The sequence below is a fragment of the Emydura macquarii genome, unplaced genomic scaffold (assembly GCF_026122565.2).
Source record: "Emydura macquarii macquarii isolate MOO-44397 ecotype Brisbane River unplaced genomic scaffold, CSIRO-AGI_Emac_v2 contig_1230, whole genome shotgun sequence".
In the NCBI taxonomy this organism is placed as follows: domain Eukaryota; kingdom Metazoa; phylum Chordata; order Testudines; family Chelidae; genus Emydura; species Emydura macquarii.
The window spans coordinates 23,083,595-23,100,001 of NW_027131367.1; the positions used below are offsets into that span (position 1 = coordinate 23,083,595).

At 54.1% G+C, this 16,407-nt stretch overlaps 1 protein-coding gene across 1 annotated transcript in view; it reads left to right on the plus strand.

The window, feature by feature from the left end:
• The window catches only part of USP43 (ubiquitin specific peptidase 43), a 163,806-nt gene that overhangs the window by 53,295 nt on the left and 94,104 nt on the right, over window positions 1–16,407 (plus strand). The window contains exon 3 of the mRNA XM_067547767.1: window positions 10,474–10,568. Within this exon, the coding sequence (XP_067403868.1) occupies window positions 10,474–10,568 (95 nt within the window). The remainder of the gene's footprint in view (window positions 1–10,473; window positions 10,569–16,407) is intronic.

The window sequence follows — 16,407 nt, forward strand, 5'->3', positions numbered from 1 at the left end:
AGCCCCTAACATGGTGGGTCTGGAGCAGGCTTGGGGGAGCCTAGGCCTGACCCCAATACAAATAGTCGTGACTAGCTAATACTGCAACATGATCCAACCCTGTCCCTTCCCCTCAGCCCCTGGAAGGCAGGCCCAGCTACAGACAGAAAAACAACCCCAGGCTCAGCCTTGGGAAAGTCCACAGGCCTGGGGTGGCGCCTGCAGGCCCATGCGCAGCCACGCGCTCACAGACAGCTTGCACGGGCCACCTTGCTGTGTCTTCCGCACGGCCATGGCCCTGCCTGGCTCGGGCAGGCCAGTCACGCTGTTACTGCTCCCCCGCCTGGGCTGTTTCTGCAACCCAGAGAACCAGCTACTCCTCTTCCCAGGAGCGCTTCGCACTCCCCATCCCCAGGAAAGTCTCTGCTTCCTCTGCAGAGCTTCCCCCCGCCCGAGGCCGAGCTGCCAGTCCCCCCCCAGCCCACCAAGGAGCCGGGCCGCCAGCCGGTCTGGCCGCTGAGAGGCTAGCCTACTCTTTTCTACCTAGTGAAGAGTTTAACCTTTCCCTGGGTGCCGCCCTGGCCCGCCCGTCGCAGGCCCTGCCGTTGCTGGCTGGAGTGTTAGGAGAAGGAGCCGGGACTTTAGCTCAGGTGTGTATGTGTGAGCTGCTCAGAAACACTACAAGTCCCTGGATGGATGGATGGACAGACAAATGGTCGGATGGATGTGCTGCCCAAGGCTGGCTCCGCTCCCCTTCCACCTCTCAGTTCTGCACACTGGCGTCCCCCTGCCACCCTGTGTCTGGGGGCTGCAGCCCGGCCTGTCACTGCCACGGCTGGGTGCTCGCCCGTCGCCTCAGCTGACCCGCCCAGCTGTCAGTCTGTGGCTTTGCACAGGGACGTTCACAGGCGCTGGCTTTTCCCCGGGCCTCCTGGGGAGAGGTGCTGCTGTTTGCCAGAGCAGGTGGCGTAGCGGGTTGCTAGGCCCAGGTGGCAGAGTGGAGCCGCTGCCGCTCTCTGACAGCCCAGCCAGCCTTCCCACGAGCAGCCAGCTGTCGGGGCCTGACTCTTCTGGTGGTGCTGAGCTGACCTGTAGGCACTCAGCACTTCTGAGCACCAGGCGCTGAGTGGGTTCCCAGTGGGCCTCGCGCCAGCCGCGGAGCTGAACCCATCTCCTGCACAGCTACTCAAAGCCCCAGCCTTCCGCCCCGGCCAAGTTCCCCAGCAGCAAATCTGTGAGTGGGATGGCAGCACATCACGGGCTTGATGGGCAGAGGTGTCGAACTGCTATTGACTCCAGTTAGACTGCAGGGGCGCCGCGTCCCTGAAGGTCAGGGTAACCTTGGGCAAGTTACTTGCCCCCTCTGTGCCTCAGTTTCCCCACCTGTAAAACAGGGATAATGATATTGCCCTCCTTTGTAAAGCACTTTGAAGCCTGTGGATGAAAGTGCTGTACCAGAGCTAGTCAGTATTATTTTATTACTCATTAATAATACCTAACTACCACCCTAGTAAATGCAGGCGTTGTGGGTGCTGTACTTGTAGACAGCTGGCCAGTGGAGATGAGGATGGATGGATGGGTAGCTAGGTAGAGGGGTGTGTATGGAGACAGACAGAAATAAGCGGAGGTGGTGGCTGGCTAGATTAGATAGATCAGAGCCCATCTGAATACACAACATACCATCCATATTCTCCACAGTCACCCTTACATATACATGGTCACCTTCAACATATCCCTTCCCAGCCCACCCGCACTGACCTCCCCACACACAGAAATGCCTGGCTTAGCAAACACATGCAGGCCTCTTTGTGTTTGGCAGCAATGTGCCTAAATTGCCTTCTCCTGTGCAATTAACTGCAATTACTAACGTCAGACTAGTTATTAGAGAATACACTGTAATCTGAGAATAGCTCCTAATATAACTCCTCCTCATGGCAACCGACTCCCTGACCCACCATCCCAGCTCTCGTGTAGGAACTGATTTCACTCTGGTTTAACGGTCCATTGGTTCTGGGCTGGGGTGGGGGAAACTGCAGCGGGGTCTCGAAACAATGGCAGTGCTTCTGGTAGTGATATCTGAGCTTTGATATCTACAGACTGACAGAGGAGAGAGACAAGGGCAGAAACCCAGGGAGTGGCACCCGTGCAGCTGTCTGCCTGCAAGGAGAAGGACAAACGGACCCAGATGGACAGACACACCCATTCTTAGCGGAAGGAAGATCAAACCATAGGACCACAGGCATTGGCAGTCTGGAACAGAGCCGGGCACAGGATCTCCCCTTCGACAGCTGCAGCTGTTCAGAGGAAGGTGTCAGAACCCCACAGAGGTGGGATAACCTGCCCCCCACGTAGGTCCTGTTAGCCCCAAGGAAGTAGGAGGAAAGCGCTTGCCCCAGAGACCCAGCGCAGAGTCTGTCCCCTCAGCTCCCTTTTGCTCGTGATGGGGGTGAGGCGTATGGAGCCCTGGGAGAGCAAGTCCCGAGGGAGCGAGTGTTTCCTGATGTGCCATTTCCCCAGCGTGAGCGCTGCCTCGCCATCAGGCCACCGGGGCGGGGGAGGACTCGAACAGACACATCTCTTCCCATCGTCAGCTCCTGCCATCTGTTCCAGCCGCATCGCAGATGCAGAAAGCCCATTGCTGGCGAGGGCAGCATGAGAAGTGCCTGGGACGGTCGGGCAGGCCTGGATCCGGGGTGGCGGCTGTCTCCTCGCTTCAATTGCAAGCGGGGTGGCACAGAGGGAGAAGGAAGCTGTTTCCAAGCCAAGGTCGCTCCAGGCATCCCGTCACCAGGTGTGGTAGCTGTCGGAGCGACGGGAGCGGGCTGAGCTCAGGCGTCTCTGTCCTAGGGCCTGCGTCACTCTGCCCCTGCACCTTGTGTCATCATTTACACCAGCGCACAGCGACACTGGACTGAAAGGGAGCCCTGGTGTCCAGGAGTGTGCAAGACCCAGGCAATGGCGAAGCAGGCCCCGCCAGCCGTCTCAGACGCTGTAGGAGCTGTCGGACTCTGAGGCCAGGCTGTCTTGTAGGAACCACCTCTCTAGCCGGGTTGCTGGTGCTTAGGGCTCCATCCATGCCGGGGATGCAGGGAGTTTACTCGGGCAGTGACCCTGGCTGCCCCAGACTGAGGCAGCAGCCTGCAGCACCATGCTGTGTGTCTAGCGCTAATGGTGGATGTGGTATGGAACCGTGGGGCAGCCCAGATGCTGCGGCTCTGCACCCGGCCTAGAGATGACACCTGTGACGAGCAGGGCGACGAGGCGGATGTTGGTATGAAACGGTCAGAGGATCCGTGCTGGCCTTTGAGCCCCGCTGCCTCGCGGGGGCAACAGCATCTTCAGCCTCCTCCCCTCAGCGAAGCACCAGCTGTTCTCACCCCTTCCACCTGCTGCTGCCCCCAGCGCCAGGGAGCACCTCATGCCACTGGGCCCTGTCCAGCCCCATGGCCTTGGCACGCCCCAGGAACGGATCTCTGCTCTTAGCCAGTGTCCCGTGTCAACAAAGCTTCCTAGAGCAACTCCACATCCTTCCCCTGGGCTTGCCACGTCCACTTGTAGCCGCCTGAGGTCCCTTCCAGCCATCCTCCTCTCTGATTCCAGGAGTCCAGGTCACCGGGGCCGAGTCCAGGCAGCTGTGCTTAGTGATGCTCCTGTGCTGAGCGTGACTCTCTGAGTGCAGGGCTCCCTGCAGCTTCAGGGTCCTGCTGCCTGGGCTGCCCTGGCTGCATTCACTAGGCTCCGTCTCCGGGCGGCTGCCTGTCTGTGTTAGTGGAAGTCGCTTCTGGGCCAGATGCCTCCCAGTGCATCTGGCCAGGCTGCCAGTGACAGGGTCCCTCACTGTCGCTACTCGAGAGGGGTTTGTCTGCTTCCCTACGCAGCAGAAGGCGTAGATGAGGCTGAACTGAATCTGGCGGAGCTGAGCTGAGAGCCAACCACCATGGGGCAGAGAATCAAACACATCAGTGTGGCCCGGGTGCCAGTCCAGGGCCCCACACAGGATGCCAGCCCAGAATGCTACCACTGGGGGATCCGTTTACAGCGCAGCCCACGGTTCCCCCCCTCGCTACCAGCTCACAGCCCTGCCCAGGTCCAGTCCACAGGAGCATTAGCCACCAAGCTGTGTTGGAGTCTCTGTCCATTCTGGTGCCTGGCTTTGGTAGGACAGGCTCCTAGGCCACAGGCGTTGGGAGCAGTTGGCAATGGGTTACCGCTACCTCCCTTTGCTCTCGGGGACCCCGGCTGGCACTGAGGGCGCGGGAGGGATCTACCTGGATCCCTGCTTTCCAGAGGAAATCTTGGCACAGCCCAGGGATGCTCCAAGTTTGGGGTGGGGAGAAGCTCTCACTCCCTCTCCTCCCAGCCTGTGGGTCACAGAGTTAATGGAGGGCTCTGAGGTAAGGAGAGGCCTTTCAGTGGTCAATGACAATCACGTAATTATCTGTAACTACCCACTTCCCAGTCCCTTGTTATCTGTTTGCTGTGCTGGACCAGCTGGCTGGGGGGTTGAGTTGCCTGTTGCTCACTCCACAGTGTGTCCTGGCTCCTTCCAGCTTGTGCACAGCTCGACTCACCCCATCAGCCCGTCGGGTCCCAGCTCAGTGTGCGCAATGCGTCGCTTCATGGATCACTGATGCCCCAGACCAGGGGAGGGGCAAAGTGCAGCCCATGGGTCAGATGAACAGCACAGAGCTCTGCAAGCCATCTGTGCCGTCTCCTGCTTAATGCAGAGGTTCATCCTGCAAAAGCTACAAGGCAGTGCTGCAGGCCAGGTTGCGGGGCCCATGCATGCTGGGACTTGAAGTCCCCTAGGCCTCACCTCCATATTAAAGTGCAGGTCTCCTCTGCAAAGATGGCCTTGTGGTGCTCCATGTCTCAGAGGCTCCAGGTCAGATGTGCTCAGTTTACAAGTAAAGAGGTGAATACTCAGCCTGGGATCTGAGAGTCAAGGTCTGCAGGAATGCGGTGTCCAGTTCCGCTGTCACACTTGGAGCAGGATGTGATCGGTTGGAGAGCGCTGGAGAGGGTTCAGAGAAAAGCCATGAGAATTATTCAAGGATTGGAAAACGTGCCTTATAGTGAAAGGTGCTCCGATTGTTTAGCTCATCAAAGAGAAGGTGAAGCGGTGACTTGATCACATCCTGTGAGTATGTACATGGGACATAGGCGCTGGAACTGGAGGTGCTGCCGCCCCCTTGGCTTGAAGTGGTTTCCATCATATCCAGGGTTTACAGTTGGGTTCAATGTCTCTCTGCACCCCAACTACACACATTGTGCCAGCCCCCGACATGGGGAACAGACATTTGATAACAGAGGGCTCTTCCGTCTAGCAGACAAATGTACACCCAGGTTCCATGGTTGGAAGTTGAGACTAGACAGATCAGATCAGATATAGGATGCAAATTTTAATAGTGAGGGTGAGGGACGTGCTGGTTCCTGCAGCTCTAGACATTTGAACCCTAAGACAGGATGTTTTCGAAAAGATCTGCTCTAGTTCAAGCAGGGATTGTCACGGAGTCCCATGGCCTGTCTTATGCAGGAGCTCAGCCTGGATGATCACAGTGCGTCCTTTATAATCTGTGACGAGATAAAAGAGACACTGGAAGCCAAGTGAGGTGCCGGCTGCGATGGTCTGTCCACGTGTAGAGGGTGCTTTATCCCTGCTGCTGGGACTCCATGAATCAAAAAAGCCTCCTCTAAGCTCGAGGGATGTGTAGATCTGTGGTTGGGGCCCCTGCTAGTGGCCAGGACTGCACGGCCGGCCAGCCGCCCTAGGTTCGTTTGGCTCCCGTGATACTGCACAGACGGGCTGTGTAACCATGGCGTGCAGCCAGGACCAGGGCTCTGGGCAGGTTGGGCTGCATGCTCCTGGTCGGTAATGGTGTGTGAGCCTCTGGCCAGGCAGCCAGGTAGCGGAGCCAATCTATAGGGAGGGAGGCTGCAGAAAGCCAAAGTGCTGGGCTGACATCCTTCCGGCGTCCTCTGCACGCTCTTCTCCGGGGCACTCAGGGCACCAGCGTGGTGCATCAGGGCTCCTGTTCCTGATTGCTGCAAAGGATCCTGATTCACGTACACACAGGAAAGGAATGGAGGGCAGCAGCTGCTTAGCCGGGCCTTCTTGCAGGTGTCCCTGAGCGTGCTGGGGCTGGGGCCGGGGCATTCCCTATCGGAGCGTCCCACGCTGGGTGAGAGGCCCTGGGTGAGAGCTGGGCCTACACACGGACGCTGGTTGTGAGCTCACCTGCACAACATTTACCAATAACCTGTAATAACATGACACTGGAAAGTAGGTCAGGCTGTTTTCAATAATGAGTATTATAAACAGGTGCAAGAGAACCAGACGGAGAGAAATTAGTCCAAACGAAAAGGGCCACATTGCTCTGATTCAAGGACTATGCTGACATCAGGCTTGATAAAGACAGAAGACATGGAACTGGAAATTAATGAATCAAAATTGGTGTGTCTGATATTAGGTCTAATTGGTGGACAAAATAACGAGGGAATGGGCTGTTCTACCCATCATGCCTTCTGTGACTTCTTAAAGAAAGACCCTTTCGGGGGAAATACAGGAAGAACAGATGGTGCCTACTGGAGCAAGCTTCACCCTCAGGCTGCCACCCCACCATCTCCTGGGTCCCTGCACCTTCATTGTCCTGATCCCGAGAGGTGTGTTGACCAGACCAGGCCAGAGAGAGGGACCCAGATGACCCAGATGCTGCCCCCACTAGCTCCAGCTGAATCCCAACCACCGCCTGGGATGAAGTGGGATCGGACTGTAACAACAGCACAGCAGCCCACCTCAGCTAACAACTTCTCTTTTCCCCAGAAGGACACCTATTGCCGTCCTGCATCCCGTCTAAGAGATGGTGGACCTTTCCTTCTAAAACTCTCACCAGCCAAAGGGCGGGGGAGCAAGGGATGCTGTTGAAATGCAAGCCTAACTTACCCCTTTACGTGTCAAAGGCATTCACTGTTTTTCCTTCTTTTTTTAATCTTTAATGAAAGGTTGAATGGCGCCTTTGCCATGGGGCTAAGGAAGCTGCGGTCTCTGGATACCAAACCCTGCACTGCTGAGTGCTGGACAGTGACTGGGTTATGTTAGCACCATTAGCCCCTGTATTCCATCTAAATGGATACAGTCGGCGCCAGCTGGCATTTCTCAGCTAGCCTATCGCCAGCCAGGGGCCGGGTCGGCCATTTGTCAGTATAGCTAGTGCTGGGCTGCTGGCTGCTGCCTGACACACTACCGGTTGCATTGCAGACACAGCTGCCAGCTTTCTGTCCAGCGCTGCGGTGAAGAGATTTCGGAAGAAACTCCAATCCATGGTCAGTTCCTTTGAATTCCTTTTGCAGATCTAGACCCAAGAACTGGCACTCTGTCAGTTGACAGACCTTTTTCTATTTCTTTTCTTTGCTCCCAGAACTGACGGGGCAGGTACTGCTCCTAATTCTAGTGTCTTCGTCAGCTGCAGCCTTGTTGGGGTGATTTGGAATCTAGATCATCCTCTGTTTTATTGCAATAATCTGTGCCCCCCTTTTTTTAAGCATACAGTTGACACGGTCTAACTATTCCCAGGTTCAAGAGGATGAGCCCAGGAAGCTGGGGCCAGTTACATTAATTGTATCCGGGGGTCCCAGCACTAGAATTCTGATGAATTACCTCTGCCACCCGGAGAGACGCTAGCTGCTGTTACTTGCATGCAGAGGCTGTAAAAACAAAAGCAGTCGCCTTAGGAGCTGCTCTAGGAATCTTGTACAGAATCAGTGACAGAGATTTATTTATCACGTCTTCGGATGAAGTTGCAATGTGCTCTCCTTGCCTATATGTTACAATTGGGAACCACAATTAAGGACCCAACTGTTATTTCACTCGTGAATCTCCCTGCAGGGAAGTGTCAGGGAATTTGACTTTCCCATTGTTGCAGTGTTGGGGTGCAAGGTGAAAAGTGCCACTATTAGGAAGGAATCGTGTCCCTTTTTTGCTGCTGTACCTGCTGGGCAGCCACAGCCCCAAAACTCGCAATTCTCGGGTTATCGTAACTGGGCTGGGGTTCTAATAGGGGTCTGAGCTCCTGGGTTCTGTCCCCAGATCTGTCAGTGTCCATGAGCAAGCCACACTAATCTCTCTGTGCCTCAGTTTACCCCTCTGTAAAACGGGGGTGATCACATTTACTGGGCTGCTGTGGCAGAATTCACTGGTGTTTGTAAAGCACACTGAGATCTATATATGAGAGACACCAGGGAATCCCAAGGTCATCTTGATTTATTTTGGTGTCTTTGCTTGGGAAGCCCTGATGTCACCCCGCCTTGGAGACAGGAGACAAGTGGTGATTTTAGTTAGTGTTCGGTTTCTGATAATTTACATGAGATTGATTCACACCTGGCACCATTTTCTGCATATGCTTGCTGCACGCATACACTTGCTCGTGCACACACACACACACTCGTGCACACACACATTCGTGGACACACATACACACGCTTCCCAAACGCCAACTCAGCTCTCAGGAGGGGTGTTTGGAAGCTGACAGCTGCTTGCGAGCGAGCATCACGTTTAGCAGGTGCCTAGGCAGCTGGGAGCTGCTGGTCACCATGTAACTTTGCTGTGTGGTACGGGGCTGAGATTTGTGTGGCTGTCTCAGCTGCAGCGCTGCTGCTTTCCAAGATCCAATCTGTCCTCTCGTCTCCACTGTGCCATCTGATCTCACTGCCCTTGTTTGCTTTCTCCCTGCGAGGTGAGACATGAGCACTGCTAAGAACTGCAAACAGGCTGTGTGTGGTTCAGCAAGCAGCCACCCCACTGTGGGAGCTGATCGCTTGTTCATTTCATAGAAGCATAGAATTTAAGGCTGGAAGGGAATATTAGATCATCTGGTCGGACCTCTCGTATAGCCCAAGCTCTTAAATTTCACGCACTTACCCTGTGTTGAGGCCAAGAACTCGTGTTTGACTAAAACATATTCCAGAAAGGCATCCAGTCTTGATCTGAAGGCACCAAGAAATGGAGAATCCCTCAGTTCCCTTGGGAGTTTCTTCCAGTTGCTAATCACCCTCCCTGTTAAAAAATTGCTCCTAATTTCTGGTTTCAATTTGGTTCAGGGGAGTGCACAGGAATAAAAATGTGGTCGCTTTTGGGGGGCACTTTCTGTGCCCATTTGGCTGGAGGAGCTGGTTCTGCCCCTGTGGCCCTGAGTCTGGAGGAGCTGTTATCTCCCGCCCCAGCCCAGGGCAGGAGGAGTTCTGTGCCCCTGCCAGTTGGGGGAACCTGTGCCCCCCTTGCGCACACCCTGCCTTTTTCTGCTAGATTAGAGAGTCCTTTTAGGTGTGTTTTCTCTCTTTGAAGTGACTTAGACTCTGTAAACAAGCCACCTCATCTCCTTTTTGAGAAACTAAACAGATCGGGCTGTGTCAGTCTCACTCTCAGACACTTCCTGCAGCCTGTGAATCAGTTTTGTGGCTTTCTTCTGCCCCCTCTCAAATTTTTCAATGTCCCTTTGAAAATGTGGCCCCCAGAGCTGGGCGCAGTATCCAGTGTCAGTGTCACAAATTCTGTATCTAGCGGTGAAACCACCCCCTCCTCCTACTCACTGCTCCCTGCCTGTACATCCAGGATTGATGCATCAGGGCCTGTGGCTGCTTTGATCGCTGCTGCAGCTCGGGACTGGGAATAGGGCCCGCACGAGCTGAGGGCATCTCCAGCCAGGAAAACAAGGCTGACACTTATCAGCGTAAATCACGAGAGTTCAGACTCTGCCTGGGAGGGGAAAAGACACAGAACCGCCAGGGGAAGGTCTGTCAATGCAGGTGCTGAGTCCAGCGATGGGGGAGCCCAGGGGACTACATGGGACCTGAGCTGCTTCTATGGCTCCTGTCCCTGTAGCATCCAGGCACCTCACAGTGGTTGGTGTATTGATCCTCACAATCCCCTGCGAGGCAGGGCTGGGCGATCACCCCATCGCTCAGACAGGGAGCCTTTCAGTGTGTTGGTAATACCCCAGTGCCTCATCTCACCGCCACCCTGGAGCTCTCCACTCTGCAGCCGGGCACTCCTTCTCTGCCACTTGTCCAGCCCCTGGCCCTATTCACTGCCCACCCCTGCTCCCGCCTGCTGCCCCATTACCCAGACTTCGGGCCCTTCCTTCTAATCCCGGCAGGAAGCAGACAGAATCCCTTGCTCCCCTCCCTGCTCTGGTCTGGCAGGGCTGCAGTCAGTGTGCCACGGTCCTGCGGGAGAGCCATGGCCCAGGCCTGTCTGCAGTGACCCCTGTGGCTGTCCAGGGCCGGTGGAGCTGGGTCCCCCCCAGCTGTCCTCACTGCGCCCTGTGCTGTGGAGAAGCAGGGGCAGAGATGGGAGTGCAGGGGAAGATCTCCAGCAGGAGGAATTGCTGACAGCCCCTATGGAGGCAGTGGGGTGTGGTGGAAGCTGGGGGCTACTGTGGGAAGTCGGGTGATTTTCAGCCACTGTCCCGTGTTCATAACCCGTTTGTCTCTCTGCAGCCCCAGACTGGTCTCGATGACAGCTGTGGCTCCGGCAGCGCCCAGCCTCCCGGCAGTCAGAGCTTCGTGCAGACCCACTTCCAAGCACAGCACAGGTAAGGGGGGGGGACATGTCTGCCCTGGACAGGCCTCCCGTCCTCATCTCTGCACGGCACCGGCTCTACCCTGGTGTCGGTCTGAGCAGTGTACTTAGCTAGACGGCTTCACCCACAACTCAAAATCTAGGGCCTTCCTTCCTGCCTGGGCGACACCCCTGCTGTCCGTTGGGTAGCTCGAGGGTTCACTGTTTGTGGTGGACAACATGATCAATCCAAGCAGGTTAGTAGGAGGCAGCAACTTTCCTTCCCGCAGCCCGGAGTGTAACATGCCTGGAGCCGAGGTGCTTGTTGCTGGCCCAGAGGATATGGAATGAAATCTGAAACTCTTACACCATCCAGTGTTCACAAAGTGAATCGTAATGGCCTGGTGTCTCAGCACACCCAGGCCAGGACAGGAAGAGAAAGTCCTGAAGGAACCTCAAGAATGGCCTGAATGTTAATATTTGGTGCAATGCTATGAAGTGCTGATGTCACCCCTGCACGGTAGTCGCTGTGTCTGTCGACTCTACAGATTTCTGCTACAAAGTCAATTGAGTCAAAGAACTCTCAGCTTGGAATCCTCCTCACGAAAGACGTTCCCCGAGAGATTTCAGCAGGTGCATGGATCCACCTGCTAGTGTGTCACTATCACAAAGGCATCTGCTTCCCCCCAGTCTGCTCACACGGCATTATGCAGCTCAGCGAGTCGATGGCATTGAAGGTATTCCAGGAAAGAGGCTTAATAAGCAGCAGCCTTGCTGAGATATTTAGGTGCTTTCCACCATCACCATCTGAATGTAAATGATCAGAAGGGCTGATCTGGAAATAAAGTTCAAGAAACTTTGAGGAATCAGATGGCAAAGATCTACATAACACGGAGCAATAGATGTCACAGGTGGAACTGTGGTACAGGAACAACATTCTAGGCTGGTCTAGTCTTTGGCCTGGATCCCTTCAAGCAAAGCGCAGCGACGCAGGATGTCGTGTTGGTCAGTCTCTAGGTGGTGCACTCCTGTAAGACCACATTGGACAAATAACCCTGTACTTGAGGTCATTAAATACCCTGTGGCTTTTTTGTGGTAGGAGATGGGATGTTAACTCTGGGGCTCCAGGCATATTCCATCTGGCCACCTAAAAGTCCCCTGTGCTGTCTGTTGGATATAGCTTTCTTCGGCACTTCCTGTTTTGAATGTTGGATCGTTGCCATGTCTCACCCAGAGGTGGCTGCTCGTCCGTGGGGAGTGCAGTGCTTCTGGTAAGTCAGAAGGAATAGGAGGGTTGTTGCAAGAGAACAGAGCTGAACTCACTGGTTCTGCTCCATAGGAGAATAACAGCAAAAAGCTCTGGGGTCAGCACAGCTGGCTGTGTGAGCAGGTAGATCAGATAACACCTGTGCAATCAGGATACAGTTGACGGGCATTAGCATACCTGGCTGCAGTATTAAGATTCAGGGAGTGTCACATGGGCTTTAGTTGATTAAGTAGCTTAGAGATTGCGGTGGGAAAATTGTTCCTCTGCAGTGTCACATCACAATCTGCTCACAGGTGCATGGTAGCCTGAGCTCTGGGCTTGGGAGAAGGGGGGAGAGAGAGAGTACAGAAACAAATGGGTTTATAAAACTTCAGCTGTGCTGAAGCATGTGCATGGAGATTTGCTCAGATGAACTCCTTTGTGAGTGCCAGAAGTCTCGGTGTGTGTTGCCAGTACCAGGCACCACGCCAGTAAAATCCAACACCCTCTGCAAAGGGATTAAAAGCAAAGGAACTGTTCAGCCACAATGAGTTCCCATCTATTGTTGGGGGTATAACTCCGTGACTTTGCTTAGGTTAATTATCTAGTCCATATTCTATCAGCCACACCCCATTAGCCTGTGAGCTCTTAGAGGCAGAGACCAGGCTGTCCTCTGTAGTTTTTACAACACCAAGCGCCTTGGCAGCACTCAGTAAATAATACACCATAGTTCATCAATTATCAGAGGCGGTAAGCGCAAAGCATGATGGGTCTGCTGTTCTGGGTGCTGGAGGAGTGGTCTTTGCAGCTCAGTAAGGGGCATTTTTCCTCTTGGGGCTAGCCCTGGCCCAGTGGCCCCGTGTGGTTCTAGCAGTGTCAGTGCAGCTGGAGATGGCACCTGTGAGATGAGGCACATGTCAAAGGTCCTCACCTGACCACTCCCGCTCAGTACAGATCCCCCGGCACTTTGACAAGGGTGAGTTGGGAGCCTCATTGTCCTAGCCGAACTCCAAACAGGCTGGGTCGTTACATTCGCCTTTCCCCATGGGAAATAGGCTTCAGCCCAGATCCTCACACGTTTGGGTACTCAACTCCCATTGAAATCAATGAGAATTCAGTGCCTAAATACCCTTGACAACCTGGGCTTTCACTTTCTGATCTGAGCTGTGGTGCAGGGTTTGCCATGGGCTGCTAAACAACTGCCTCTTTCCACCCCAGTGTCCATGAGTGTAATTATTTGTATTTATGGAACGTCTAGGAGCCCAGAACACAAAGGTGACCCTCGCCCCCAAGAGCTGACAATGGTGGCTGCATGGCAGTGGCGGGTGAAGAGTTTCCTGCACAGCTAGTTAATGGTGAATCTGTGAGACACTCGACTCGCCTGTAAACGGGTGTAGAAAAAGGGGTGCAGTTAAATTGATGCAGCTGGACCGGCACAGCTTTGCACATAGACCAGGTCTCAGCGATCTTTGGATGACAGGCACCATGTTATCATCAAGGCTGGGCTGAGAAGGTCACAGATGTGCTCAGTGGAGAGCACTGTGCAGGTGAACGGACATAGTATTTGTATCTGAATGGGTTGTCCAGACCCTCCCATTTAGTTCTGGACTAAAGAAGCAGCACTGCTCGCAGATGACAGATTAGCCCTGATTATTATCCCTGGCTGCTGCTGTTGTCTGAAGATCTGAATGCAGAAAACTATTGCCATCCTCGGGGGAGGAGGGGTCTGAGCCCATAGGATGTGATTTTGGGTCCTGTTACAGCCCTCCTATGCTGCTGGAGATCAAGGGCCTCAGCTTCCCCTCTGATGGCAAGTGGGGAAGGCACTGCCTTTGGTTTCCGAGCCCATGGGTGCTGCAGGAGGGGGGTGGCTTGTGGTTGAACTGGGAAACAGATGTCACCATTAACAAACGTCTGTTGCCAGCAGTTATGCCGTGCTGATACCTGTGATCACTGCGCCATAGTCTTCCTCGCTACTTCGAATTGGAAGGCACAAGTGTGTCTGCTGAAGGGTTCTTAAAGGGATCAGGCACACTAGGAAAAAAAGAGGTTTTACAAAAAACCCGGCAGCTAACAGGTTTCAAATCCAAGCATAAACAGGACTATGCAGTTGTAACATGTTAGCTGATCTAGGTTTCCACTTTGACCAGCTAATCCCTGTTAGAGCCCTGTCCACAGGGGGACTTTCGAACGAGTTCCTGATCCCGTTTGCAGTAAAGACCTTTTTCCTTGGCCAAGCGAGCCCTGAGAAGTTAGTCTGCTGCAAACACGCATGGCCTGGATGACGAGCTGTGTGTCCTGGGATTCCGGATCCGGGTGGGTGATGTACGGGGGCAAGAGCAGGGTGCCCAGATGTCCTGATTTTATAGGGACAGTCCCGATATTTGGGGCTTGTCTTCTATAGGTGCCTATGATCCCCCACCCCTTGTCCTGATTTTTCACTTTCCGTTTGGTCACCCTAGGTGACAGCGGCGGTGCCCTAGAGCGGGGAAGGAGGGTGCTCTGAGTTCAGTGAACACTGCCCTCTCCCAGCCACGCAGGCAGAGCTGGACAGCCCAGTGATCCGGTACAAATTGTTTGCTAGCCTCACCATTTACAGCTCTCTGGCCAGCTCTGCCCTTCAGCACTGTGCCAGCGTCGCTATGGCCGTGGCGGGTGGGGGTGGGGAGGGATGATTTTTGTTTACAAGCTTCAGGCCAGGTCTGTGCTACCCAGTTTTCTTGGCAGGAGTATAAACCCTGCACCCACAGCTACATAGCCAGCAAAAAACCCCTGCGAAGCTCAGCTGTGCCACAGAAGAGAGCTTCTGTCGCCAGGGAGGTGGTGTTACTGCCCCAGGAGGAAAACTCCTTCTCTTGGCATAAGCTGCATGTAGATTAGAGGGCAGCAAAGCCCCTAGTGGAGCCCCTCGGGCTGACCAGCTAACCTGTTTATAACCCCCCGTCTTCATTTATACTAGCTGCTAGGCTGTGTTACAAAGGTGTTCACTGAGCTGTGCTTGCTAACAGGTTTGCTGAACACCCGTCGTTTTCCTAGTCTAGGCAGGGCCTCGAGGAGCCAGGCCCCATGTCTCCAAGACACCGTTTGAATCCATTATAGAATAAAAATGGCAGATGATTTTGAAGGAGAATTATCTGGGCCGTTGATATAATCTGCTGCTGTATTAAGTCTTGCAGATGCAAGGAGCTGTTGAAATACAGCACATGCTGTGTTCAGCCAGGCTAAATGGAAGATTTTATAGGTTGTGTTGTAAAGTAACAGCGCCCGATTCATCTTCCATAGAATAAAGTGACGTGAGTTACCCCTGGAATGGCTTTGGTGCCTATGAGTTAGAGCTGGAAAGGACCGTCCCGTGTCCCCTCCCCCGTCAGCCAGGATCGCTCCCTGTAGTATATTTCCTGATACTCAGATTACATTTTCATTGCACACTTTCCCACCGGCACAGCCCTAAACAGTTTTTCTCCCTCTTGGGGGTTTTCTGCCTTCAGATACTTATGGACTCAGCCAGTTTCTGGAGCAGGGTGTGTGCGGCCAGAACGGAGCTGAGCCTACCGAGGGGATGGGTGGGGGGCAGCTGCCATCTGTGCCCTTCCACCCTTCATGGAGCAGTAGAGAGATGGTCTGGAGGTGCCAGCTCTTGCCTGGGTGATGGGACCTGAGTGTCAGGGATGTGGCATGTGGGCAGCCCAGCCAGGAGCAGGAACAGGAGAGCAGAGTCAGAGGCCAAAGCAGAAGTCCAGAGTCAGAGCCGGGCTACCTGACGTGAGGCAAGGTAGAAGCAAGGCTGGGAACAAACCAGCACTGGAGCTATCACAGCCATGGGCAAATTTTGAGCAGCTGCTGGGCTTAAGAGTGGGTCTGCTGACTCATCCATCCACCCAGACCACATAGCCAGTCAGGCAACCTACTGCAGGCCAGCTGTTGCACATTAGGCTGCCCGGAGACTGGCCCTGCAGCAGGCCCTGCTTCCTGACATCAGGCAGAGGAAAGCTGGGACCTGTGGTGGGATATGGCTTCGCTACATTTAAAGGTGGGTGCAGGGCAGGTTCCAGGTCCCCTGACTGCTGATCCCAAAGCTAACCAAGGCTGTAACTCCTGTAACTGGAGCCCCGTCTCCCTCCCCCCGACACTGCCCTTCACCCCCAAACGTGAGAAGATCGGCGTGCGATCAGACCGAGACGCCTCCCTTTGCACAGTCTAGCCTCTGGTGTGTGTACCCAGGGAGCTTCGCTGTGAGTGTAACTGACGTACGCGTGCTAGGAATAGGTATTGAATCAGTAGGAGCAAAGCGGGAGAGGGACTGACCACGAGTGACCAGGAGAGCTGCTTCAAAACGGTTCAGCAGTTTCACCAATTCTTGGCACAAACCAGCTTTTTTATTCAACAAACCTTTTTGCAGGAAAAAATTCATTTCTGCTGAAATTTTTTGGGGTTTCATCAAAAACCAAAATGTTCCCAGTTTTCGAAAACCAGTGGCAGGAGGGAAAATGGGGAGAAAAAAGGGGGGAAATGGAGAAATGAAATCCTCCTATGGAAAATCCATTGATTGATTTTTCGCTAAAAACACTTTCTGTTCCTCAACCAGCTCTAATATACCCATAGGGCTAGAAGAGACCGCAAGGGTCAG